This window comes from Panthera onca, chromosome A3 (assembly GCF_046562875.1).
Source record: "Panthera onca isolate mPanOnc1 chromosome A3, mPanOnc1 haplotype 2, whole genome shotgun sequence".
In the NCBI taxonomy this organism is placed as follows: Eukaryota; Metazoa; Chordata; class Mammalia; order Carnivora; family Felidae; genus Panthera; species Panthera onca.
Window position 1 is genome coordinate 35,946,701 of NC_138341.1, and position 27,207 is coordinate 35,973,907.

At 50.1% G+C, this 27,207-nt stretch overlaps 1 protein-coding gene across 2 annotated transcripts; it reads right to left on the reverse strand.

Annotated features, from left to right (window-relative positions):
- Positions 1-372: 372 nt before the first annotated feature.
- Positions 373-27,207, reverse strand: MALL (mal, T cell differentiation protein like). 2 transcript variants are annotated; one of them, XM_060654381.3, is made up of 5 exons: positions 27,089-27,207; positions 26,330-26,538; positions 6,575-6,742; positions 3,810-3,932; positions 373-1,687 (listed from the first exon to the last, which is right to left on the reverse strand). In XM_060654381.3, exons 2-5 carry the CDS (start codon positions 26,435-26,437, stop codon positions 1,517-1,519), a joined length of 570 nt encoding a protein of 189 aa, XP_060510364.1. In that variant the 5' UTR covers positions 26,438-26,538; positions 27,089-27,207; the 3' UTR covers positions 373-1,516. The 2 variants fall into 2 exon arrangements, with proteins under 2 accessions (XP_060510364.1, XP_060510375.1); XM_060654392.3 differs by having other exon boundaries at positions 1,558-1,734; positions 27,089-27,203.

Here is a 27,207-nt window from a genome sequence, read left to right on the forward strand (position 1 = left end):
CCTGGAGACGAGCTGGGCCTCCCTTTCAGCGGCCCCAGAAGCAAGGCCGGGTGTGGAATGGATGTGTGCGATGGCGGCCGGTCCCAGCTGCTAACGTCACGAAAGCGACCATCAGTATTTTTTACTGTACAAACAGCTTTTATTTGGATACGGCTACTCAGTAAATATTGAACAGTAATCACCCCAGGCAACAAAGTGAGAGATAAATGGTGGCTTTTCAAGATATCACCGTGGTGAGAAAGGGAGTGGTCAACGATGCCGGATTTTGCAGCCAGAGAGTTCTCTTTGGTGGCTCCCTGTCCCCACCCCCCGCCCCCAGGGGCAGAAAAAAGTTGGTACAAAACTGTAAGTCCTGGAATTGGCTAAGACTAGTCCCTTTCACGTAATAATTTATTTCATGTCAAAACCATAGCAGACACATGCAGTTATGGGGCTGTGCCCGACTCGCCTGGGTCAGGAAACCCAGTGCAGAGACAGAGGACGGGGCTTGGACCCCTGCGCAGACGAAGATATGTCTGCGAGCACAGCTTTCTTCGGGAAAACACTCACTTTGAAAACAGCACCTCGATTTTATGTGTCTGTGTGCATAACGCCAGCCTTTTCTTTGAGAATGCCCCCAAATCACCAATGTCTTTGCCGCATGAGGCCCCTGCTGGCCCCAGTCAAGGGGACGCAGGGGGAACAGGTGCATGTGGAAGAACAGAGACCCCGGCATGGGGTCCTTTCCTGCCTTCTGAGATGTCCCACGAGGTGGGACAGAAGCCCACAGGAGAATCCTTGTGTGGAATGTTCTGCCTCCTTCCTTGATGGTCTTTCCTGAGGGAGAAGGTGGCTTCTAGTCCTTAGGGGTGAGTTTCTGGATCTCTGGCACAGGTGTCCTGTGGCCTGGAAGTTCTCTGACAGCCTGATTACGGGGAAATAGAAGCAGGACCCACCCTCCTTCCCCTCTGCCAGGTCTTACTGTATAACTATAGAGTCAGTCACTTATTTCTCTCCACAAATCTACCCTCAACGTTGCTTTTATGAAGATGGGGAGGAAAGGGAAGGGGGAGTGGAGTGGGAGCTCAGTGTGGCTCGTCCCTGTCAGCTTCCCCGGTGGGGGGGGGGGGGGGGCAAGGAGGGCGGGTTTGGACCACAGCTCCAAAGCAAAGGCAGAGTCATGCAAACTTGCAAGGTCTGTGGGTCTTCAGATCTGAAGGCACTGACAGCACCATTTTGATTTTAAGAAAACGAGACTGAACGTCCCCGTGAACCTGCTCTAGGGAACCTCACTCAGTGCTGGGGCGGAGTCCCCAAACAGGCGTGACGATGGCAGATGTGGGATTCTCAATGGCGGCGAGGGCTGCGGATATCAGTTTTCCAATAGAGCGAGGTTCTTTGTCAGATGAGACAGTTACCTTCCCAGGCAAAAGCCAAGCCAAACAGACACACAAGCAAACCACCCCCTCCCCCAGCCTTTGCATATTCACCATAACGAGTTACAACGTCCAAACAGACGCGCCAGAGTGCGATCTGGTCACTCAGCCTGAAAAGCTGGCCTGTCCATCCCATCGATGTTTTTGTTGATCTTCCGTTTACCATCCAGATGGTGGATGTTGAAAACTACTTTTGGGAGCCGATCACCCAGGTGTTCACAGGGCATTTCTCCCTTCAGCACGGCTCCCCGATTCTTCAGTGGTAATAGATGCTGAAGGCATGGAGAATGTAGAGCAGGGTGGTCATAAAGGCGAAGAACTGGCAGAAGACGAGAGGTTCCGTGTTAGTCATGGCCAGACGGCCGCCCCCACCCCTCCTGCACCTGGGTCCGGACTGGACTCCTGAGATCTCTGTAGCCTCACGAGCTTAATGGGCTCCAGGACCCTCACCTCCTCCCGCTGCCCAAGCCAGACACCAGCCTGACTCCTCCCTTCTCCCACCACCACGTCCAAAGCCATCCCCAAACTCATCTGCGCGTACTGCCTGCCTATCTCTTGGTACGCCCACTTCTCCCTTGTCTTGGCTGCCATCATCCTTCGTGGCCTCGACTTGCCCACTTCTGCTCACTCTTCCCCTCTGATCTGTCCCAAGAGGAAGATGTGATCGTGTTGCTCCCCTCATGTGGTTGAAACTGTGTGGTGAGTCCTTGCTTCTCAAGATGGAGGCCATTGCCCTTGACAGGCCTTCCAGGCCCGGCTGGCCATTCCAGCTTCGCTTTGCCCCACTGTCCACTCACACCCTGTTCTCGTTCCTTCCCTCACTCATTCATTTAGCAAATACCTTTCAGGCACCTGCTATACTTCAAAAATGACAGTAGCTATAACAGCGCACAAAACATTCAAAAATTCCTATCCTCACGGCGCTCACATTCCCGTGGCAGAAGCAGAAAATAAGCAAGATTGGGGCGCCTGCGTGGCTCAGTTGGTTGAGCATCTGACTTCTGCTCGGGTCATGCTCTCACAGTTCACGAGTTCAAGCCCCGCGTCGAGCTCTGTGCTGACAGCTCGGAGCCTGGAGCCTGCTTTGGGGTCTGTGACTCCCTCTCTCTCTGCCCTTTCCCTGCTCACACTCTGTCTCTCTTGGTCTCTCAAAAAGTAAACAAGTGTTAAAACATTAAAAAAAGAAAGAAAGAAAGAAAAGAAGCAAGCTGAACCAGTAGAGTAGCTGGTTTGGTGGGGATAAGTGCCCAGGAGAAAATAAAGCAGAGAAAATACAGGGCCCGCTGGGGAGGGGGAAAGGCAAGCCTTCCCGAAAAGGTGATATGTGAGAAAGGAGCAGAAGGAGGTGAGAGATTTGGAGCAAGGGCGTCCCTGTCGGGGTGGAGGCGAGAGCCAGGCTCTGTGTGGTCAGGGAGCAGCGAGGAGGCCAGGTTGTTGGAGCAGCTGGCCGAGAGTGAGCAGGGGAGAGAGGTCAGAGGGTGCCGAGCCAGACCGTGGAAGGGTGGTGTGTGGGCGTTGGCGTTAGTTGGGAGTTTAAGGGACTTAAAATTGTTTGAGGAAGAGGGAAAGGAGGCGGACAGGCTGGAAACACCTAGTGCTTGTCGGGCACCCCATTCTTACAATTGGGAATAACACTCCATGCCAACACCCTTTCCTCCAGCCATCTGATCCTTGCAGGAGTCCCCAGACTGACCCAGGCCTGGATCTTTCTGCTAACAGCAACCGGTCGGTGTTGGGCTCTCACCCAGCCTGGGTGTTAGGTCCTTTCTAAGAAGTGTTGGAGGCAGGATTGAGGAAAGTTAGGCCGCCAGAGGAGGAAGCTGCTGGCTGTGATCAAGCGGCCATGTGAGGGCGCCATTCCACAAAGGGAGAAAGGCAAGCAGCGCTGGCTGTCTCTGGTCCTAGTGGACCTAAGGTCTTGGGGGTCCTGCTCTTCCCACGACTGGCCGGGCCACCTGGCCCTGGGTTCTATCAGCCAACGCGTTAGCCCTGTGGACTTCTGTCATTGAAATAAAAGGACACTGGAACGGTTCAGCCACGCCGAGGAATTGGGGTTCCTTTCCACAAGCCGTGGAAATTCTTCCCATGGAAGAGAGAAATGTGCTCCGGCTTGGGTTTTAGAGAAAGGAATTCTGAGGGCAAGGCTGGGTGGGGAAGCAGAAGACGTGAGATGGCAGCTGAACTTGGGCTTGGTACCCCCTGAGCTCGTGCAGACACACACACACACAGCACACACAGAGACACAGACGCACACAGACACATGCACACACACATCTCCTTTCCTCCAAGCCCCCTTCAGTCTGAGGCTCAGGGCCCCCCATTCCACAGCAGACAGAATTAAGCCCCCTTCGATGTGCTCCCCACCAGTGGCTCCGTGTTCTGCTCGGCACTCACCGAGGCTGCGGTGTTTATGTAGTAGTTCCTCAGGTCCGCGGTCTCAGAAACGATGGTGGCATGTGCTTGTAAGACAGCGGCACTCATGTACAGGATGCCAGTGGTGCCGTGGTACAGGCTGTCCTGGAAAGGAAGAGGAGAGGCCACGGCCACCGTCATGCGGGCACTTACGCAGGTGCACACTTCCCTCTCTGACCACACAGCCGGGCGGAGGGGGCAAACGAGACAAGCCTGCTCCTCCGGCTCCTGCTTTTTTCTTTCGCAGGGTTTCTGGTGAACAATAGCGGATTCATAAATGGCAACGGGGGCACCTGGGTGGCTCCGTCAGTTGAGCGTCCGACTTCGGGTAAGGTCATGATCTCGCGGTCTGTGAGTTCGAGCCCCGCCTCGGGCTCTGTGCTGACAGCTCAGAGCCTGGAGCCTGTTTCAGATTCTGTGTCTCCCTCTCTCTGACCCTCCCCCGTTCATGCTCTGTCTCTCTCTGTCTCAAAAGTAAGAATGAAAAAACGTTAAAAAAAAAAAATTTTTTTTTAAATGGTTATCAGTTCTGGAAGGAATGTTGTCACAGGCGAATTGGCATTTTGCAACCCCCAATGAGATACGCAACTCAGGAAAACTTATTAGGAGACGAAAAAAAAGTATCAGGGGAAAAGCTGATGGGTAAGCCTGTCACAGTGGAAGAGGGGCCACCGGTTGCCACATGTGATACGACTGGAACCCACTTAACGGAATGTTGTTTCCAGAAAGGTGTGAACCCGTCTTCACTGCAGGGACTTGGAGGACCAAGTCACATCTCACCAGGAAGAAACAAACAGACAAACCCAAAAGGTTGGACCTTCTGTAGGACAGCTGACCCGCTTTCTTCAACAGCGTCCCTGGCAGGGAGAGCCATTGGAGGTTAAAGGTACCCAGGAACCCTCACTACCAAGTGCAACGCACAGCCCCTGGGAGGATCCTGATTGAACCGGCCAACTGTAAAAAGACATTTCAGGTGTAATCGGGTGAATCTGCATACGGTCTGGGTCTTAGATGATACCGAGGAATTATTGTTAATAACTTTATGTAAGTGTCGTAACGTAAGGAAGTTTGCATGTTTCTTTGGAGGCAGACTGAAATGTATAGAATGGAGTGACATGTTTTGGATTTGCTTTAAAATTCTTCAGGAGAAAAAAAAAAAAAGGCTAGGAGCCGCAAGCATGTTTAACACTTAGTAGTGTAGGAATCTGGGTTATGGTTACTTGAGGGTCCATAATATAATGGTCCCTACTTTCGTATATGTCCTAAATTGTTCAATACAGAAAAATTTTATTTTATTTTATTTTATTTTATTTTATTTTATTTTATTTTACTTTACTTTATTTTATTTTATTTTATTTTATTTTATTTTATTTTAAATGTGTATTTGTTTTTGAGAGAGAGAAAGAGACAGAGCACGAGTGAGAGAGGGGTAGAGAGAGAGGGAGACACAGAATCCGAAGCAGGCTCCAGGCTCTGAGCTGTCAGCACAGAGCCTGACGTGGGGCTTGAACTCATGAACTGTGAGATCATGACCTGAGCCGAACTTGGACATTCAGCCGACTGAGCCACCCAGGAGCCCCAAAACAAAAAAAAATTTTAAATGGTTATCAAGATGATGTGACATGAAAACAATGTAATGACATAATATTAATGAAAGAACTGACATCCAAAATTATTGGTTCAGTGTGATTATATATACATTTTACATAAAATTTGCAAGGAATATAGGAGAATGCACCCAGTGTTTGTGAGAGCACCATGGGATTGGGTGATTTTTTTCCTACTATCATTTCCTTTAATGCTGCTCCCATGATTTCACCATAAATAAAATTTAAAGGGAAACGCGTCAGAATGTGCTTTATATAGAATATGTATATTCCTAACAAGGAAGATGATGGAGGGGAATACAATGAAAAATTTGCTGCGGCAGAGAAATGCTTTCATTCTGGCTTAATAGTAAACACAGGAAAGGGCACCGGGTGGCTCCGTCAGTTAAGCGTCCACCTCTTGATTTCAGCTCAGGTCATGATCTCACGGTTCATGAGTTCAAGCCCCATATCGGGCTCTCTGCTGTTTGTGTGGAGCCCATTTTGGATCCTCTGTCTCCCCTCTCTGCCTCTCCCCTGCCCTTTCCCTGCTCTCATATGCGCTCTACCTCTCTCTCAAAAATAAATAAACGTTAAAAAAAATAGTAAACCTGTGAAGATGAAAAAGTCTTGGATCCATAGTGACCCAGCCCTGAAAAGGCCTCTGGTCCCTGGTCTCTGCTTTTCAAATGCCATCTGAAATGATTGTAATTAGTCATTCTTCATGCCTTACTTATGTACACCATTTTTGAAGTGGGGGGGATCCCCCTTTTTAACAGTCCTCACTTGGGGCGCCTGGGTGGCTTGGTCGGTTAAGCGTCCGACTTCGGCTCAGGTCACGATCTCGCGGTCCATGAGTTCGAGCCCTGCGTCGGGCTCTGTGCTGACAGCTCAGAGCCTGGAGCCTGTTTCAGATTCTGTGTCTCCCTCTCTCTCTGCCCCTCCCCTGTTCATGCTCTGTCTCTCTCTGTCTCAAAAATAAATAAATGTTAAAAAAAAAAATTAAAAAAAAAACAGTCCTCACCTTCTCCATGGAGCAATGAAGTCATTTACCTTCTCAGCCTTTCTCCTTCCCCACCCAGAAGGCCCTTTGTCCTCACAATACCCAGGACAGACATCTGGAGGAATCCAAGGGCTTGGGTCACCCTCTCTGGTTCTTACCAGGACTCGCCAGGACTCATATCTTTTGTAAAATCCAAACAAGTAAGACAACAGGAACATCAGGGAGATGAGAAAAGAGGTGAGTGAGACATATATCACCCATCCTTGTAGCAAGGCGTTTGCTACCTGGGTGGCAGCTACCAGCATCCAGACCCAGCACCCAAATATCTGTAAGAAAAAAAAAATAAAACAAGAACCTTCATTTGCTTGTGTCGGGCATAGTTCCCTTTGCAGGGCATCCCTCTTCTCCTCTGTCTCCGGTTACAAGCTCTACAGATGAAGTTAGGGGGGAAGCAAGAGGGAAATGGGGAAGGAAGGCTGGCCCCGAGCAAGAGTAGACTTTGTTAGAAAACTCAAGTGGTTAACACTGAGGTCACCAGTGGAGGGACTTGGGCAGTTTGGTTTGTGGATGTGTCTTCTTGGCCCAAACAGTGTTGACATATACAGCCGTTACATACATTTCTGAATAAGTTGCCAACATTTGAAACAGGATATTTCACAAGAAAAATTTTGATTTTAGACATTTCTTGAGAAGTCTATAGTTCTAGCCACAGTTGAACACATTCCCAAGCCAGAGGAGGCTGAAATGAGTTGTGACTGTTTCTTTAAAAAGGACCCAGAGTCCTCAGTGGACCGCATCCCCTTCACCCCCAACTCCACGCCCTTGTGTCGCACGTTGTTTTTTTTTTTTTTTTCCCAACGTTTTTTATTTATTTTTGGGACAGAGAGAGACAGAGCATGAACGGGGGAGGGGCAGAGACAGAGAGGGAGACACAGAACCGGAAACAGGCTCCAGGCTCTGAGCCATCAGCCCAGAGCCTGACGCGGGGCTCGAACTCACGGACCGCGAGATCGTGACCTGGCTGAAGTCGGACGCTTAACCGACTGCGCCACCCAGGCGCCCCATGTCGCACGTTTTATGTTGCTCACTTTCTCTGTGGAATAGTGCTCTCCTTCTCCTGGTTCCCTTTACTCACTCACCATGCCTGCCTGGCCCTGTGTGCATTTAGCTTGGGCCCCTGGGTTATAGTATCTGACACCCTGTGGTCAGATAGCAGTTGGGCAATACTATTCCAGTTTAATCATCTCTCAACTCTGTCCAACCTTTTATTATCCTCTTGGTGGAGAAACCAAATCTTTTCTATGGACTCTGCCTTTGTTTGCTTTTAGCCTGGGTTTATACCCATGTTAGTGAGTCCAGGGAAAGAAATAAATGTCCACTAAACAGCATGTTCAGTTAGAGGAGAGGCCTGAGGGAAAGGGTCAACATGAGCACCAAGTAGTTTTGCTATTGGTTTGTCTCAGAGTTTCTGTGCTCCTCTCCTTCCTGGGTTCTCCTTAGAATACCCTTGTGAGCCTCCTTGGTTCTCCCTCTCTTCACTCCTGTTAAATCTATGCTTCTAAGCATCGTATAGGTTGGCAATTACAGGTCTTCAGTCCCACACATCCACTTGCCACTGGATGTCTCTACTCAGATGTTTCATAGCAGGGGCCAGCTTTGTACTTGCAGGATCCCGGGAATGAGCGCCTTATTAAATTTTGCACCCTGAGCATCTCATTTGCCCCACCCCAGGCCTGTCTTTGCCCCCTCAAGATCCTCAAATCCAACAGTTACAAAATCTGAACTCATTGCCACGTCCTAATTCCCTCAGAACCCACTCATCTCTGCACCTTCTGAGAATGACCCTTCTGAGGGAGAGAGTGATGGGTTTGGGAATGAGTGTAACAAGTGATAATGTTCTACTTCTCACACTGCATGGTGGGAAATTTTTTTCTTTTATAAAGCAATAAAATAATTTTTAAAAATGTGCTGGACTATGAGACCACTGGAGATTTAGAGTGATGAAGAGACAGAGCCAAGGATGGCTCCCATATTTGAGGTATGGAGGAAGCACACCACCAGATTTAAAACTTTGCGTAAAGTTACAGTAATCAGAAAGAGTTATCAGTGCAGGTAGCTCACATTTCTGCTCATCTCAGGAGATAACTCATCCCTTTCCCTAGTTCTGTTGCCTTCCACACAATTTTAGAAGCAGATTGTCAAAATCTACAGTATCTTCTGGGGCTTTGTGTTAAATTTATGGATCAATTTGGAGGAGAATTGACATCTTTACTATGATGAGTTTTCCAATCCATGAACATGGTATGCCTCTCCAATTATTGACATTTCTTTGTCTTCTTTTATCAATAGTTTGTAGTTTTTAGCATACAGATACTGTACACACTTCCTTATATTTATGCCTCAGTATTTTATTTGGGGGGAGCTATTGTAGATAGTATTGCTTTTTTTTTTTTTTAATTTTTTTAACGTTTATTTATTTTTGAGACAGAGAGAGACAGAGCATGAACGGGGGAGGGGCAGAGAGAGAGGGAGACACAGAATCCAAAACAGGCTCTGGGCTCTGAGCTGTCAGCACAGAGCCCGACGCAGGGCTCGAACTCACAGACTGTGAGATCATGACCTGAGCCGAAGTCGGACGCTCAACCGACTGAGCCACCCAGGCACCCCAGTATTGCTTTTTTAAAAATTTCATTTCCTGGGGCACCTGGGTGGCACAGTAAGTTAGGTTCCTGACTCTCGATTTCAGCTCACATCATGATCTTGTGGTTTGTGGGATCAAGCTCTGTGTTGGGCTCTGCACTGAGAGCTGGAGCATGCTTGGGACTCTCTCTCTGTCTCTTTCTCTCTCTCTCTTTCTCTGCTTGCATTCACTCTCTTTCTCTCTCTCTCAAAATAAATAAATAAACTTAAAAAAATAAAAACTTCATTTCCCAGTTGTTCAATGCTAGTAATACAAACATGACTGTTTATTTTGTGTGTTAACATTGTATCCTGCAAGTTGCTAAATTCACTTACTCGAAGAAGTTGTTTGGTAGATTCCTTGGAATCTTCTGTGTATCTCATTAGGTTTTAATTTTTATGATTACAAATAAGATTGAGCTTACGTGCATACATTTCATCTTCTGTAAAATTTTTAATTGTTTTTTTATTGGTTCCAAACTTCTTATGGGTTTGTTTTTCTTACTGATTCATAGTAACTCTTTCTAATAGTGTGGATCTTGTTGGCTGTGCGAATTATTGCAAATATATTCCTCGAGCACATGTTTCGCACATTTTTATGATGCCTTTTGATGAACAGAGTTCTCAATTTTAATGTAATTGAATATGCTCACCTTTTCCTTTATAGACTGTGCTTCTTTGGTCAAGTTTAACAAATCCTTTCCTACCTTGGGTCATGAAGATAGTCTTTCTGGGACCACTTTCTTCCTGCAGTACAATCATTAGTAGTATCTTTGGGAAAGGTCAGTTGGTAGTAGTCAGTTTGATTTGTCAGAAAATATTCTTATTTTTCATCCTGACAATTATTTCCTCTCCACACTTCTAAGATATTTTCTCAATGGTTCCACGTCTTCTGTCTTTGAAGTTCTGCAGTTTGTGTTGAAGCGTGGGTATCTTTGTACTACTTTTGCTTGGCGTTAATTTCATATTCGATACCTGATAATTCCATTTCCTCAGTTTTGGTGCCTGATTCTGCAGTTTGTGGCTTCTGTTAACTTTCATTCCTGTTCATTTTTTCCCTCCTATGTTTGGTGAATTCTGGTTGTGAATGACTGTGGGAGTAGCTCACTTCTGAATGATGCTATTAGAAAACTTCTGGATTAAACGAGTCCAGTTATTTCTGTCTAGGTGAACTGAAAGATATGCAACTTTCAGTTCTCATTTTCATAACATACCCCTGGCTTCCTGGGACGAGCAGGTCTCACCTTACAAGTAAGCAAAACATAGACATGGATATGTCCACTGTCCCTGATGAGGCTTCCACTGCTGTTATTCTGGAGAGGAAAAGCACTTTTGGATTTACAGAGAATTTATGAGCCCTTAAGGAGAGAAAAGGAACAGGAATGGAGAAGCCAAAACAGATTAGGAAGGTGACCACAAACAAGGTTCTTACTGGGCTGGACAACACATTCAGAAGCTTCACCTTCACGTAAAGACCAGCTCTGGGAGCACATTTCCCCAGATCTCAATAGTCAGTGTCCATGTGAATTTTGCAAGTCTTAGGTTGAGCCTGGAACCACCTGTGAGTAAGTTGGTTAGCGTGTCCTGAAGAGGGGGCGTTGAAGGACAAAAGCCGCTGTTCCCCTTGAACTGGGCTCCTGCATGTTGATCTCAGTGACAGGGGTCTGCTGGTGCTTTGGGGCACCTGCTAAGCATCCTCCCCACCGAGACTTGGGAAGTGCATAAAAATGCTGGCACCCTGTCAACACCCAAACGATGCTAGCTGCTAGTGGCAATGGTGTTTGGGACTCAGTGACTGCACCAGAGCTCGTCAAATTTTAGACTCATTTTAGACCCCGGAAGGCAGAGCATGTTGTGTGCCATTCACCGCTGTATTCCTGGTGCCCAGCACAGGCCCTAATACAAGGTGGGTGGGCATGGGGTCAAAGATCATCCTTCAGAATGAATCAATGATGACACTCCATGTTCATCAGGTGCTTTACAGTTGATAAGATGCATTTGCTTAGATAGCCTTGGTTAGTCTACACAGCAGTTCGAACTCCTTGGACTTTCTGAGACCAGAGAACTGCCACTTCATACCTGACACTGCTTATTGCCAGTTCGCCTCTGCCAGACCTGGAGGGTGTGCCAGAGTGCCTGAGCCCCACTGTGCCTATCAGTGCCTGCAGAGGGCCCCCCCCTCCCCGCCATCAGAGGCTGCCCTGGGCGAACGCTGCCAGATGCACATTATTTACACGTCACACTAAGTTCTCCCCACAGTGTGTGAGGTGGTGCCGTATTGGAGGGGACTGAGACCTGAGGTCACACAGGACATGGGGTAGGACAGCTCTGGATCTCTTCTGGCAACCAGAGTTTACGCCTGAGGGCAGGGGCCTCTGAGGGCTTGGGTATCTACTCAACTTGCCTGAGAATCTTCTTGAAATGGCTTTAGTGTTGCATAATCAATGTCATGAAGGGGAATGTTATTTTTTATTTCCCCACCCTCTACCTTCTGGACAGAAGAAAGGACCAGGGCCAAGGACAAACTCCGGGCGAATTTAAACCCAGTCTTTCTTACCTCGTTTCTGCCTCAAGCAGTCTAGATTGGATTCTTTATAGGTAAGCCAGTTTCGAGTATTTGTCTTTACTTTTTTTTTTTTTTTTTTAAATCTATATTTAGCTTTCCAAATTTTCTTGGCAGGCTAAACTGCTCTCTTATTTGAACCTTCAGTTTGTATTTTCCCAAGAGCAGGAGATATTTTTAGATGTCTGGGGCTGGCCCTCACAGTGGAAGAATATTTTATCATAGTAAGATATTGTGATCGAGTGGATTTCAAGTACGACTTGGTTCAGAGTCTGTTTCTTACGAACGGACACAGATCACTGGTCTATGCAATCTGCAAAGGCTGAACCGAAATCTGAAGGGAGGCAGAGAAGTTGGACTCCGAGCATCTCATCACACCACAGAGTGAGAAAACTTTCAGAGGTACCAGGGGTTAGGTCAGGAGGATTCAGAAGGGTCTTGTTGACAATTTGATAGGACAATCTGAGCTTCAGATAAGGATAACGGCTGTGGGTTGAAATACAGCAACTAAACTGAAGTCTGTGAGTTGAAAAAATACTTTCAGAAAAGCCCCCTTTGGGGGTCATTTTGGGGGGGAGGATGCTTATTATTTCGGAAGGCAGCTGTGCCCATCGTTATACCCTCTCCCCCCAATGTTTATTATTGTGATTGCTGCTTAAAAAAAGGAAAAAAAGCAACAAAAAGTATGGTGTAGAGGCAAGGAGATTCTAAAATATGTGGATGCCTGGGGCTTCCCCTCTGAGTCCTGTTACTCCTGGGGTCTTTGAAAGTCCATCTGGGGACTCTGAGAAATCCCCAGGGTCTAGGTCCTGCCCCAGAGATTCTGACTGAGCCCATTGTGAAAAGTTCCCCAGGTGGTGCAGTTAGGACCTGAGAACCCTGGGAGCCTCTCTCTTTGTTTCCTGTCTGACCCACCCTGTTTATGGACGCAGCATCCTTCCTCCTGGGTTCCAATTCAAGCTCTGCCTGCTCGGCAGGTTATTTGACTCATCTGTACTTTCATGCACTTGTCCATCAAACAGAGGAGGTGGGGATCGCCTCTCTCATCAGATTCTCGTGAGAACTAGCTAAGTCTCCCTAGCACACGGTGAGCGTGCAGTAACCACTGTTGGCCATGTTAGCCATAACCATTTGGAATGGCACAGAAGACCGGAGGGAATGTTCCCCGACAAGGAGCCAGAGGAGGGAATGTTCAGGGCCAGTCTTGCTGAGGGAGGGGAAGTTCACTTCTGGGGGAGACGGGAGAACCACCAGCTGGGTGAGTGAGAGAACATTTAGGGGACACACATCCTTCTGAGGAGTCGATGGAAGTTTCGGTCATCTAGAAAAATGTACCTATGTACACGCACGTCTTTTGTCTACAAATCTGGTGACTCGCAGACCCTCAAAGCCCACCTGCAGCTCCCAGGTTGAAATCCCTTGTCATCTCCAGGCTAAGTAACAGTGCCATCAACTGCTGTATTATTTTGACAATATCAATCGAAACATTAAATACACATATTGTTTGATCCAATAATTTCACTTTTTTGAGTCTGTCCTATAAATAATGCACAGGAACAAAATGGTGAAAGTACAAAGTTGTTTATTGGGGCCTTGCTGGTTATGGAAAAGATAAGATACATCTTAAATGTGCATCCAGAGAGGACCAATCAAAGCAATTATGTTTGCACAGCGGAACACTCAGCAGCTTTCAAAAAGAATGAAAAAATCTTTGTATGCCAAAGGGAACAAGTTATAAGAACCGTAAAAGGCACAGACCAGCGCGCCCAGTGTGCTATGATTTTTGTAGAAAAAGAAGAAAATGTATGTGTGCGTGTAGGTGCATTTGTTTGCAGATGCACAGAATGTTTCTGGAACGAGACCCAATAAACCAACCAGTGCCCCAGGCTCCCAGGAGAACTACTTGACAGGGTGTTGAATGTTTAAACTAATTTAAAAAAAATTTTATATTTACAAAGCAAGAAAGAAAACCCTGTGCCAGATGATGGAGGCTGGCTTCAAAGGTCAAGACTTTTGAATGGGAGAGACAGGAGAATCACCTGTTCTTGGGGAGGATGAATCCGTCCACCCAAATAGAGCAGGTGGGACCTGAGGCCCCTGATGGGCAGAGCAGGTGAACTTCATGCATGGAGAGGTTCTGAAGACAGACACCACCCTGGAGATGACCCCATGTGAACGGCAAAGGAGGAGTCGAAAGGATGCACGGTCTCAGATTGCACAGGCCGGGACTCCGGGATGAGGCGGGAGGTGTGGGCTCGGGCAGGGCAGGTCAGGGGGTGAGAGCCAGGGAGGAGCACAGGGGCGATACCCTGCTGGCAGGTTTTTCTGCATAGCTGGGCAGTAGCTCAGCGTGGTGGGTCTCACCACCAGCACCGCATTCCTTTGCTTACCGCTTGTCTTGATTTTCATGAAGCACTGCCTCTCTTTCCCTTCCCTGGGACTTGGGGGAACGCAGGCTCCACCACAAAGCCTCAGAAACTTCAGGCCGGGAGGACAAGGCCCACATGAAGACAGTGAGGCCCAGGAGGGAACGGTGCCAAGTGAGCTGGGGGCTCCTGGTCCCACTGATGGCTCCTCTCCCCTCCCCCTTCCCTGTCCTAATCTTTTGTCTCTATGAATTTGGCTCCTCTGAGGACATCATGTGAGTGGAATCATACAGGATTTGCCTTTTGGCGACTGGCTCATTTCACGGAGCATAATGGCCTCACGGTTAATCCCTGTTGCGGCCTGTGTCAGACTTTCCTTCCTTTTTAACGACCGAATAATAGGCCATAACACGAACACACCACATACATAGTTTGCGCATCCATTCCTCCAGTGATGGGACGCTTGGACTGTCACGAAAGGTGCCGGTGTGTGCAACTATCTGATGCACGTTCTTTAAAAGGGAAAAAATAAGACGAAACTCATCCTGGGGCTGTGCTTTGGACCCCGTAATTCTGGTGCAAAATCCTCCTTCAGACAGACCCACTGTGTTTGTGCTGGAGCACGTGTCCGTCTCTGGGTGGGGGTGGGGGGGTGGGGGGGTGATATCAACTCAAAATGCCTTCACTCCAGGGCGATTGTAATGACTCGAACCCAAACCACGTGGCAGGAAGGAGAGCTGTTACTATTTTTCAACCCTAAGATTTTTTTTTTTTTCAACGTTTTTTATTTTATTTTTGGGACAGAGAGAGACAGAGCATGAACGGGGGAGGGGCAGAGAGAGAGAGGGAGACACAGAATCGGAAGCAGGCTCCAGGCTCCGAGCCATCAGCCCAGAGCCTGACGCGGGGCTCGAACTCATGGACCGCGAGATCGTGACCTGGCTGAAGTCGGACGCTTAACCGACTGCGCCACCCATGCGCCCCTCAACCCTAAGATTTTTTAAAACTGATTGTAAAAAATGATGTTAACAGCAAAGGAATTTTTTGGTATATTAGGTCCCCTTCCAGCCCTAGTGCTCGCGCGTACGTATTTTCTATAAAGCTGGAAATCGTGATGGACATGCATTTTGTATTCTCCTTTATATATTTTTGGATTTTGCTACGTGGCTTGATACTGAAATTGATTCTTGGTACGCAAGCTCGTTCTATTCAGTTGGCCTGAGCACTGAATCTGTGAACACGGGGTCATTTGCTCCCAGGGGAAGTAGGCAGTAGGTTCCTGCAAAATCTCTGGTCACTGTATTTTCATCAACTGATCAACACGTACCTTTATTTGAGGTGCTTCAACGCATAGCTTTACGTTAGGTGTGTGTGTAAAGACCCCTTATTTAATATATGCTCTTGAGTCGTTAACACTGAACTCTTGGCCAACAGCACTACAAGCCTGTCGAGCACGTATTGTCTATGAAAGGCAACTCACGGGGTTCTCGTGCTGAAACCCTAAACAGCACTTCAGCACGAACCGAGGGGCTATTTTAAACAGCAAAATCACCAACGAGAAGCGCAAAAATGTGAAAGATGTGCCCCCAGACAGACTTTGGAAAGCACTCTTGTTTACAGGATGAGAGCTGAGACAAGAAGGCACAGGGTAGCGTCTTGCTCGGCCTCAGCTGGGAACATGCACCTCAGACAACCCAAAAGTTTTGCTGCTCTGTACGGGCCCGCCAATAACCACGAGAGTGCTGTGAGTATTGGTTAGCGACTGCGAATAAATTGTCGCGACTACATACGTTTGCAAAGAGAGAATCCAGTAATGACAACTGACTGCACTTTTCAATGCCACAATTACACTCCATCAAGCTGAAAAATGTCACTTACTCAATGAGGCCCCTGTGCCTGCACATTGGATGTCTCCAGCTTTTCCCGTTACAGACAATGACACAGGAAATAGCGTTACAGAGATGGTTGCCTTCGTTTAACTTGTATCCTTGAATTTCCCAACTGGGCTTACTGGTAGGAGGCGTGGGCAGGGAGGCGTGACTTTCCACCATTCACTAGGCTCATCGCAGGCCCAGGCTGGGACATTTGTGTGACCGAGTCTGGCCCTTCCAGGGGGAAGACACCAGGGGACTCCCAGGAAGGGGTTCTTCCTGCCTAAGGAGACCAAGATGAGACCGTTTCCGTTCTTGCTCTGGCCATTGCTGTGTCTGGTATCAGGCCTGGAGCTATGAAACGGAAGAGGACAGAGGTGGAGGGAAACGGCTTGGGCCCTGGCGACACAGCTATGCTGCGAAAGAATCAGCCCAGCGGTACAGCTGGCCGAGACTTCCCAGAACGTGACATAGTCCGTTCCCTTCTGCTCAAGCCAGTCTGAGCTGGCGACAGCCCTTGGCACGGCATGCCGAGGACCAGCTGGGATGCCTGGGACCCCACCCCCCTCTTAGAACACCCTGCTGCTCCCCGTGACCCGCAGACCAAACTCGGGCCATGGCCCTGCAAGCCCAGCCTGCCTGACTCTCCCCGCTCTGCGTCAGTCTCGCTGAGCCTCCGTCAGTGCCCCCAGCCCTGGGGCTTCCAAATGTGGGCTGAGATTCATGGTGAAAACCACTTAGTTCGTCGCCAACAACATTAAAAAACTAAGTAGGCTGGACTAGCAAGCAGGAGTACGTTACCCATGGGAAAGGGAAACAGTGTCCTGAATCTGTTGTTTCATTGCACACACATACACCACACATGCACACCTACACACACGTGTACCGGGTTGCCACGAAAACATCTCTCTTCTGTGGGCCCCAGTCGGTGTGGGGGAAACCTTTGCTCTAGAATGCCTTCCTTCCTCTAGCCAAGGGCCTCTGCCTGTGCTGGTGTGCACCCCCTTCCACAGTCCTTTCCTCCACAGCACTGTCTGGGGCAGACACTCTTGACATTGGGTCCACAGCACGGCTGCCATAGCAGGAGCCCATCGGGGACCTGAGGGCCACACTGGGGCCCATATGGGCTGCGTGAGCCTGGGAGAGGAAGGGAGCAGGAACGAAACTTGACAGGAGCCCTGGGTGGGACAGGTGGGAGGGGTCCTGGAGTGTCCCACATCTGCAGTGACTAGAACTCAGTGTGGACGAGCCAGGGCAGACACAGCTGGGTGACGCTGGCCTCCTCTAGGCTGCCTCGGGGAGCCGGGCGCTCCTGGGCGGTCCTCATCCAGCTCGGAGACCCCCGTGCCCACGTGGGTGCTGCCTACAGCCCATGGGGCAGCTCCCGTGCCTGAGTCAGTGGCTGCCAGCCTGTGAAGCTTCTGAGCAAGAATCGTTACCTCCTTCGTACGGCGGGGCGGGGGGAGGAAACCGGTTCTGGGAGGCCAAGCGACTTTCCCAAAGTTACTCATGGGAGCGCGCCAGGCCTGGACTGGAATCCAGGACCCGCACACAGCTAGCATTGTATGGAAGTTCTACGTTCCATAATTTAACCTAGGACACTTCCAAACACTGAGTCACTACATCCTGATTCACAGAGGGCGAGTTTTCTCTGTGGCTTTAAGGTTAGCAGGAAATTGTGGCCCAGGCCCCTTGGCCTCCGGTGAGGGCCCACGTCTTATCCGGTCCACTCCAGGAACAATAGTGCCGGCCAGAGCTCCAGCTACCACCGTTCCTGGCAGAACAAATCATATAAGGAGGCCTTGGTACCCATAAGGCAAAGGAGGGGCTGGCCGCTGGCTGGGGAAAGTCTGTGCCTACCTTGGGGTGTGTGCCTGGGAGGGGCAGGATGCCGCCGCAGGGGGAGGGGCTGGTGAGTCAGCGGGGCCTCCTCCGCTTTCCTCCCCTCCCTCCTGGCTTCCTCCCCCAGGGCCACTGCACCCCCCCCACTGACCCAGCTTTTTATTGACCGAGCAGTACAGATTTTCATAAAGTAGGGTAATAAAACCATTCTTACCCATCCAAAGTCTAAAGAGCTTTTCCTTCTTGTCTCTTTTAAAAAAAAAAACAAAACGAAAACACTACGCACTTTTAGGGCAAAAATGTTTTTTACCCTCCCTTTTTAAAACTTTTTTTAACCTTAGAAAAGTTAGAAAGTACAGAAAAGATGTAAATGCAGATAAATGCATCCAGCTCCCCAAGGTGGCCTGGTGGACAGGCTTCCTCCAACCTCGGTCTCTTTCTCTTTGGCTCCCACTATGGTTGTCAAGCTCACGTCCCTTCACGTGTTACCAGAAAGTCACCAGACGAGCCCAGGAGTCGGGCTCAGGGGAGGTTCTCCACCTGAGCCCACAGATGTTTTGTGTCCAAGATGGCCGTGATCCTGTTCTTTGTCAGGCACTGAGGACCCATAGTGATATCACTATTCACTCTAGTCCTGGTTGACTCCTGCTCAGCTCCCCCTCCCCCACCTGTCTATGACCAGACCTTTGAGGGCAGGGACCAGACCAGGGTCACCTCCTCCAGGAAGCCACTCTTGACTGCCAAGCCCCGAGTGCATCATGAGGAGTGACCTCCCTCATGGTTATTTTCTCTCTCCACTGCCTCCTCCCCAGGCCCCGAGCTCCTGGATACAGGACTCGGCCCTGTGGTTTTTGTGTCCCCAGTGTAGGGCACGGAGCCTGGCACAAAGCAGGCTGTACATGCTGCTGAGTTGAGGAGGAGACAGGAGGCGGGTTGCTGGACCCTCCACTCCCTAGCTGCTCAGTCTCATCTCCCTGGGCCTGATTACCATGCAAGTGGTACCAGCCGACACCTTCTGGGCCTGCCACTCTGGCCCAACCACAGACTGGCATTTCTGCCAGAGCCGGGACAGAATGGGGACAAACACCCATTTGTTTCATCCCCACCCATTTCCTGCTCCATTACTTCACAGGCCCTAGAAATTCTCCAGGTCCGGAGCGTCCTCCCTCAGAGAGCAGAGGGGCTTCCCTGGGATGCTTTCCTACCCCTGCTGCTTGCACCCCCCCACCCCCACCCCCCCCCCCACCCCTGGGCACATAGGAAGGACTATATAAAAATGTGTGTCAGAGAGGACGATGTTCAAATAGACGTACCACCCCCCTCCCACATCCATCCAGCATCACCTGGGCAGAGAGAAGGTCCAGATGGGCATGGGGGGTGGGATGGGCTGTGACCAGCTTGGAAAGCAGAAAAGGCCAAGCTCAGAGATTCCCTCCAAGGGGAGGAGCTGAGTTGGGCTTTTTTGATACAGGTCAGAAGACTCTGGGGGCCCCTGTGATATCTGGCCCTCCTCTCAGACCCACCTTGGACCTTTTAGGTATAGCTTGAGGTGGGAGGGTGGGGTCTGTGTCTCAAAGGCTGTGGGAACCTGAGTTATGGGCTGGCTCTGTTGCAAGCCCTGCGTCGGCCCCAAGCAGACATCTATTCTGGCTGAGATGGGGAAGATCTGACCATGTGGTGACATCTGAGAGGCAGGGCTGGTTGGCAGGTACGGGATGAGGCAAAGGAGGGTCTGGCAGAGATGAGAGGGATAAAGGCCAGGGAAGCCTGGTGTGGGACCCCCCCCCCCCTTGGGCCCGCTTCCTGCCACTTGCCAATCTGGACAACATTCCAGAAACCTCTTCTGCCTCCCACAGATCAGCTGTGCCCCAGGGGAAAGTTCTCTAGGCAAAGAGCTCCTGGAAGGGCGCTGGCAGCAGGTGGGGCACTTCTCATTGACGAGACTTCTTATCTGGGGTTCCCTGCGTTCCAGCAGGTCAGAATGTGCCCTGCTACTCTCTGCAAGAGGACCCAGTTATTTCCTTCAAAACACCTACTAGTTAAGGGAAATCGTCCTTGTGGGCTGATCTTCCAGCGGCAGCTTGGAGCCTGTCTTGTCTGAACTGAGACTGGCCACCAGTTCAGGGATGGCCAGACGGTCGGGGGAAGTCCAGACTTGGGCAGGAGGGCGTGTGCAGACGTGGACCATACCGGTTAGTTCCAAGGGTCTCTCAGCTCAAGCCCGCCCTTGTGTGGTCTGCTCTGTGATGTGGGTTGGAACTCTGCAGGCCACAATTCCCAGCCCCCTTAGAAGTTGGAGTTTTGCTAGGTTCTGGCATTGGTGGGGGCCTGGAGGGGGCCTGGGATGGGAGGAGGGTGGTGGGGGCTTCCTGTTGGCTGGTCTGGGTCCTGTCACTGTCACTCTGGCAGCAGCAGCAGCCGTTGGCTCCGACCCCAAGGTCCCCGTGCCCCTCCTCAGAGGCCTGAGAACCAGCCGGGCAGGTTTTCCTCTGGATGTCCGAGCACTGGCCACCCTCTCCGGACTCCAGCCACTCCGGGTGCTTATATCTGGCGGCCTCAGCATCTCCTTTCTACTCTTTCAGCTTTTCAACAACGGCATAAACAAGTCCCTGTGTCGAATCCCCTCTGCGTGCAGTACCCACTGTGGTTTCTGCTTCTTCCTGCACCCTGACAGCCGAGCTCCATTTATGGATCTCCTTGGCTAATCTCCCTTTGCCCCATTAGGCATCAAACTCCAGAAGGCAGGGGTCATGTCTTTCTTCGTCATCTTTATATCCCCATGCTTGGCACAGAGTAGGCGCTCAATAAATACTTGTTGAGTGACTACGTGGCATTGAGGTATGGCAGTCCCCTCTTTTCTTACAGCCTGATGGCATGTATTTGTTAACTGCCTGGTCACAGGAAGTCCTTGTCCGAACAAGCGAACATCTAATCCCTCAATCCAAAGCGTTCAAGAGTGCCAAGCCCCTGCCTTGAGTCAGCGTATCCTAAAGGCTACCTAGTTCCTGGAGCCTTTGGCAATGGGGGGCTGTGCACCCTGGCTTTTCTCTCTTTCCTATCTTGGGAAATACCCTTTGTTAATAACCTTCTTAGCAGTGGTAGCATCTCAGTAAATAGCTGTTGGTTCACAGCTGGAAGTTTCTCACAAGAGACCCATACTTTCTACTAAGAGGTCCGGATGACAAACAATAATAAAACACGTGGGCTCACATTTCTGGAGCGGTTGCAACGTGGTATTGTCTTCTGGGAATGTCCTTACTGAGACCCCAGGGCTGTCTTACGAGATCTTTGCTGTTACTTTCTCCATTGTTGAGGCTCAGAGTGGTTAAGTAATCTGCCCAGGGTCTCACAGCAATTAAGTAGCACAGCCAGGCTCTCCACCTTGTTCTGAATGACTCTATTTTACTGAACCTGAACACACTGGGGGCCTCCAGAGTAAGGGTGGGACTGGTGCAGGGAGGCTAAAGCGGGTCTAAACAACTCGGGGAGGTTGACATCGACCGCTTCCCAGATTGCCCCTCCTGTCCTTCCCTCCCAGGGCCTGGCTCTTTCCCAGCCCCACTCTGTAATCCTCCTTCCCTGTTCCATGTTGTCCCTTGCAGGGGGCCTCCTGGGGCATTATGGTGGGAATCAGTGGCACCCTGGGCATGGAGGTGGTTAGTCCCCTCATCCTGCAGAGGAGCGGGTAGGGGGAGGCCAAATGAGGGTGAGGCAGGGGGTGAAGGGAGGGACAGAAGCAACAAGGACGAAATAAAATGGGCAAACTGAGCTTACTTTTGAGTAAACACTCCCCACAGTATGGAGAATTGAAAGGGAAGCACAGAAAAACAAGGGAAAGGATTTCTCCCTTTGAAAACCCAGCTTTAAGGGGATGTCACGACAGAGGGGAGGGCACCTGCCCTGAGCCAGGCCTGATGTGAGCCCTGACTCCTTCTCTCAGCCTCCGCAGTAACTTCAGTCGGCACAGGTGACCAGAAACCGCTTGAGGGCCAGCAGGTTTTCGGACAGGCTTTTACATATAAACAGAGTAAAAGAAGAGGCAGGCTGAAATTACAGTAAAGCTGGGGATTGCGTTTAAGCAAGACATAAAGGTGACCTTTCTCAGCTGGAAGATTCTGGAATGAGCTTCTAGGGGCATCACAGTGTTTCCCTCTGGCCACAGTGCAAGCGAATTACGAAGCTGAATGCATCAAACACCAGTGTGTCCGAATTGTTTCATCTTTTAACTGGCTGACTCCAGAAATCTTCTTAGCTGTTTCTTTTTTAATTAGTTAAACATCGAATCAATTAAGTTAACTAGTGAAAGGTTTAAAATCAAAAGACTTCCTTGGACTCTGTTTCATAGAACACTCCCTGGGTCACAGTCACCTGGGTCAGCTCTTGGGATCCCCCTGTCATCTTGTAAAAAAGATGAGTCAACTCACACCGGGCAGGTAATCAGGTAATCAGCGCCTCCCCCCCACCCGCCCCCAACTATGTGCACGCTGAAGAGGTGGGCCTGGGTCATCAGGAGCTGGGGGGTGTGGTGCTGTGAGTCACCTGGTCACCAGCCTGCCCTGCTTGGGCACCAGCCGGCTCACACACTCTCTGAACGAAAGCCGGATGGAATACACCACGTCTGTTCTCACCTTAAAATGCACTGATTCGCCCTCGAAGATCACATTTTGAAATTAACATCGTTTTCACATGGGAAATCTGAATTCAACGGCAAACCGAACAAAACATGAATTTTAAAGTTAAAATCTAAAAAAAAAAAAAAAAGTCTCCTCCGTCGCTGGTGGGGACGTAAAATGGTACAGGCACTCTGGAAAAACAGTTTGTCAGTTTCTTAACAGGAAGTAGGCATACACTCATGATACGACCCAACAGTCACACTCGGGCATTCTCCCAGGGAGGTAAAAACAACATCCACACTAAAGCCTGCATGCGAACGTTCACACAGCTTTATTTAGAATAGCTAAACACTGTAAGTAAGTGACTAAAATGTTTCTCAATGGGTCCATGGTTAAAGAAACCACGGCATGTCCCTGCCCTGGAACACTAGGAGCAATCACAGGAAGGAACTGTTGGCACACCCCCCACAACTTGGGTGCCCCTCAGGAGGGTTCTGAGGCATGGAAGAGGCCAATCTGTAAAGGCCACATGCTCTATGGCTCCATTTATTTATATAACTTACTTGAAATGACAAAATTATAGCGATGGAATTAGTGGTTTCCGGGGGTTCTGGGGGGACGGTGAGGGAGGACAGGGTGGGTTGGGGGGACTATAAAAAGCAAGCAGGAGGAAGATCTCTGTGGTGATGGAACAGTTTTGTATCTTGACTGCGGTGCTGACATGAATCTACACGCGTGAGAAGACGGCACAGAAGTGTGGACATATTTTACCAACGTCATTTACCTGGTTTTGATGGGACCAGTGTTATAAAAGATGTAATCACCGGCGGGGGGGGGGGGGGCGCGTAGGGAGCTGGGGGAGATCTCTCTGAGCTATATCTGTAACTGCCTATGAATCTCTAACTACTGCAAAATACATGTTTTTCAAATGTGCATTTTAATGTTAAAGAGTGTAAGATAAAGCAACTTAGGCAAAGACCTGTAAAAGCAGTCTCTGGGTGCAGAGCTGGTAGGGAACATGGAAAATTCTCTTGGAATCTATGCCACCTTAGTTTGTCATTGCCATGACTGCAAAAGAGCCCGACTGCTTGCTGCTGGCAGCCGGGGTGGCAGGGGGGCCTCAGGGGAGCCGAGGGGAAGAGCTCAGGGCCTCATTGGAGCTCCTCCTTAGTTCTGTTCTCCTTGTATTTTGAGCCCCTCATTCCCATGGAAAGGCCCTGGGCACAGACCCTGCTCTCCAGATGTCACAGTGGGTGTTTAGGAAACCACCACCACCTCCACTCTGGGTCACCCCCACCACGGACCACATCTGCATCTGGGTATGGATTTCACTTGCTCTGCCCCTTTTTGCTGGCCTGAGCTCCTGGTTTTAGAATGCACCCTCTGGACTCATGTTCTTAGAAAAACACATGTGTGTCTACGATGCCTCAAGCCCCCAGACTGAGAATCTGCTGGGACTCCAAGGCCTGGTGCTCTGGTGTCAGCCCCAGTGTGTGGCAGTGGGCAGCATGCCCAGGTGACCGGGGACAGAGGCGTTTCTGCTAGGCTGATCTCACCCTCCTCTCCAGCCCAGCACGTATTCTGCTCAATGGAATCAGAACCAACCGACGAACTTGACCTTCTCCGTCCTCTCCCATTTACCTCCCCATCCCTGGCCCACTATGAGGCAAGCACACTTGATTCTGTAGTTCATGCTTGGAATGCTCATTTAAGGAAGAGGCAGGTGCAGAATAGCATGTACAGAATAACCCCATTAAATCCATATTTATGCGTGTGTATATATATATATATATACACACGCATAAATATGGATTATATTTATTTCTGCATTTTCTAAGTATTCCCACGATGAATAAGGATCACTTGTGAATTAAAACTAAAGTTGTCATGCAGAAACATCAGACAAGGCCGAATGAAAGGACGTTCACAAAGTAACTGATCAGCACTCTTCAAAAGTGTCAAGACAAAGACAGAAGGAGACAAAGGAGATCAGATAAGCAAATGCAATGCGGGATTCTGGACTGGATCCTGGACCAGAGAAATGACATGGGTGGGGAAATCAGCACAATTTGAATGAGGTTTATTAGAACAGTTGAGCAACGAAAGTATCAGTGCTAATTTCCTGATTTTGATGGTTAAATTAGGTAAGATGTGGACCTTAAGGGAAGCTGAGTAAAGAGTATATGGGAACTCTCTGTACTGTTCACGCAGCTTTGCGGTAAGTCTAAAGTTACTTCAACAGAAAAATAAATGAAAAAAAAATCAAGCCAATGACGATATCTCACCCCCTAAGATACTTAAGGCCCCAGAGACCAGCATAAGGAGCCCAGCATCATGAGGTTGGGTCCATGAGAGGCCCCTCTCACTATCACTTTCCCCTGGGTTTCTCCCTAGTTCTGTAAGCCCTGTCCCTCCAGCCTCCTGCCTTGCTGGTCTCTCCTGGACTCCAAGCCTTTTTCCTTTTCTTGGCCGCCAGCCTGGAAATCCAGCCTGTCTTTTGAGATCCAACACCAAAACCGCCTCCTGAGTGGTATGCCTGGCCCCTTCCCCGGCTTGACAAGGTCAGATGGTCTCTCATGCTGGTGTCCCAGCCCAGGACAGTCACGGCCTCAAGCATAGTCTGACTGTGGAGAAGTGCTCGTGAGTCTCCCTCCTGCAGACAGGGAACCTGGGAAGGCAGGCCCTGTACCAGGGGCTTGCAAGATTGACATAAATCATGCACTCAGTATGCAGTGGTGGACTAACCAGGATCCTGGCAGTTCATGTGGTTGTTCTGAGGTGAGGAACACGCCTGGGTCCGGGCACAGAGAACTTTCAGGAGCACTAAGATGTCATCAGTCTGGCAGGATGCCCATACGTATGTCCCCCGGGGTTCAGGCCTGGCAGAAACCTGCCTCTTGGGTGGGGCCTCAGCTGGAGCCACCCAAATGCTGGGCCTGCCCTGCCTGCCCTCCCTTTCTTGGTGCCATCAATGGGCGCGCTTTAATGAGTTTGCCACGGGGTCACTCGATCAGGCCCAGCTTTCGGGCAGATGACACGAGAGGGCTGGTCAGGTCCTGGTCAGGTCCGACTGAAAGCCGGAACCACTTTCTACCTTTCCCTCCCTGGCCTGGGGCCAGCACTGCCAAATTTAGAGCTGGTGAGAAAATATCACCCATAAGCTAGATATTTCACAAGGTGTTTGGAAAAAACGAAACAAACTCCTTTGCCCTGAATTATTCACTAGACTTTAGTGTCCCCACAAGTAGAAAGGGGACGGTGACAGCCGGCTCAGAGAGGACTGGAGTTTGACTGACACTGTGTATGCAGAGTTCTGCAGACTGGAACACGCGAGCCACTCCCCCCCCCCCCCCAGCCTGCCCCCCGCAGGGATCAGGGCCACCATTCAGCTGTAGGGCACCTCAGAGAGTAAGTTACGCAGTGACACGTTCTAGTGTGCGACCAGGGCGTCTCACACAACTGTTTTATGGCAGATGTTGTCAAAAGCTACCTCCTGAGCAGAGTCTACAAGTCCAAGTTCAAAGTCAGCTGACAAGACAATTAAGAAAATACGGGAAGACCTTCTCTCAGAAGGAAACAGTTCCCCCATTTTGAACTTTAGAAAAGCCGAAACAAGCAAGGAATTGTTGAAAAGAAACCATATAAAAATCCATTTCCAACACCTTCCTGAGGACCCAGGATATTTAAGCAGCATCCTCCCCCTGCTCTTCCCCCCACCCCAGCCCCTCCAATCACCAAGTGGCCTGCTTGTCACCCGTGGTGGGTTTGTTTTGGAAGGAGGAAACCCACCCATACTGCAGAAGCCAGAGGAGCAGAGGGAGGGATTAGGGACGTTTGGGCTGAGTCTGAGTCGTGCGGGAGATCGGAGACCACATCAACTCTGGCCCGGGTTCCCCTTCTCCAGGGAGTGCTCTGTAGCCACCGGCCAGCTTCTCCCAGGCCCTCCCCTTCTGCAGGTGGCCCACGAGGCAACACTCACCAGCTCCGGCAAGAAGAAGGCGTAGGGGATGGTGAGGAACAGCGAGAACCCCAGGGGCACGTCGGGCGGGGAGTAGCTGGTGGCGGGCGGCGGGTCCGGGGAGGCCATCTCTCGCCCAATGCCTGGTGCCCTTGGCTCCGCAGCAGCTCGCCGGCTCCGGCGGGCCCGTCAAATATCACCTCCTGCCCGACACACCCATCGGACGTCGCCTGGGAGGGAGAGAAAAAAAAAAAAAAACGTTCCAGCCGAGCAGGTCCTTCCACTCCCTCCGGCCAAAAGACTCCTCGGTGAAATGCGAATGCGGATTCGGATTTGCATCAGATGGGCCTTGGCCCGCTGGGGCACAGCCTCGGGGCACATTGAGGCAAGGAGGGCGGGAGTCTCTTTTCTTCCTAAGGAATTTTTGAATCCTGGAGCATATTACTGCAGGGGGTGCCAGCTACAGCCACCACGTCTCAACCCTCAATACAGGCCAAGGCAACTCTCCACGACAAAGACTGTTTGTTGAGGACCTACTATGAGCTGAGCTGAGCTAAGCAATCTGTAGGCAACTCTGGCCCTTCTCAGCGGTGCACAGGGTTATTTCATAGCTTTCCCAAGTAAGGACACTGAGAATCTGTTAGGTCAAGTTAAGGTCACAGAGCTGGTCACTGACAATGCTGGGTCTTATATCCATCTGGCCCTGTTGCCTGGGTCCCTCCCTCCCCACTCCTGGGGGCCACCCTCCATCTCAGACAGAGGGAAAGGAGCCACACTCACTTCCAGCTGTGGTCCCCAGAGACTTGGCGGTTCCTCACCACCCTCCTGTCCTCTCTGCTCACACAGCGGATGGAAGACTTCTCCCTCTCTAGAAGAAGTCCGCCCCAGCAGGAGAAGGG

Excerpts from the sequence above, each read along its gene's own strand:
- MALL (XM_060654381.3), bottom strand. The coding sequence starts at position 26,437 with ATGGCCTCCCCGGACCCGCCGCCCGCCACCAGCTACTCCCCGCCCGAC. Across the intron at positions 3,933-6,574 it reads ATGAGTCCTGGCGAGTCCTG|GACAGCCTGTACCACGGCAC; the intron begins GTAAGAACCAGA and ends CTTCCTTTCCAG. Across the intron at positions 1,688-3,809 it reads ACATAAACACCGCAGCCTCG|CATCTATTACCACTGAAGAA; the intron begins GTGAGTGCCGAG and ends CCATGCCTTCAG.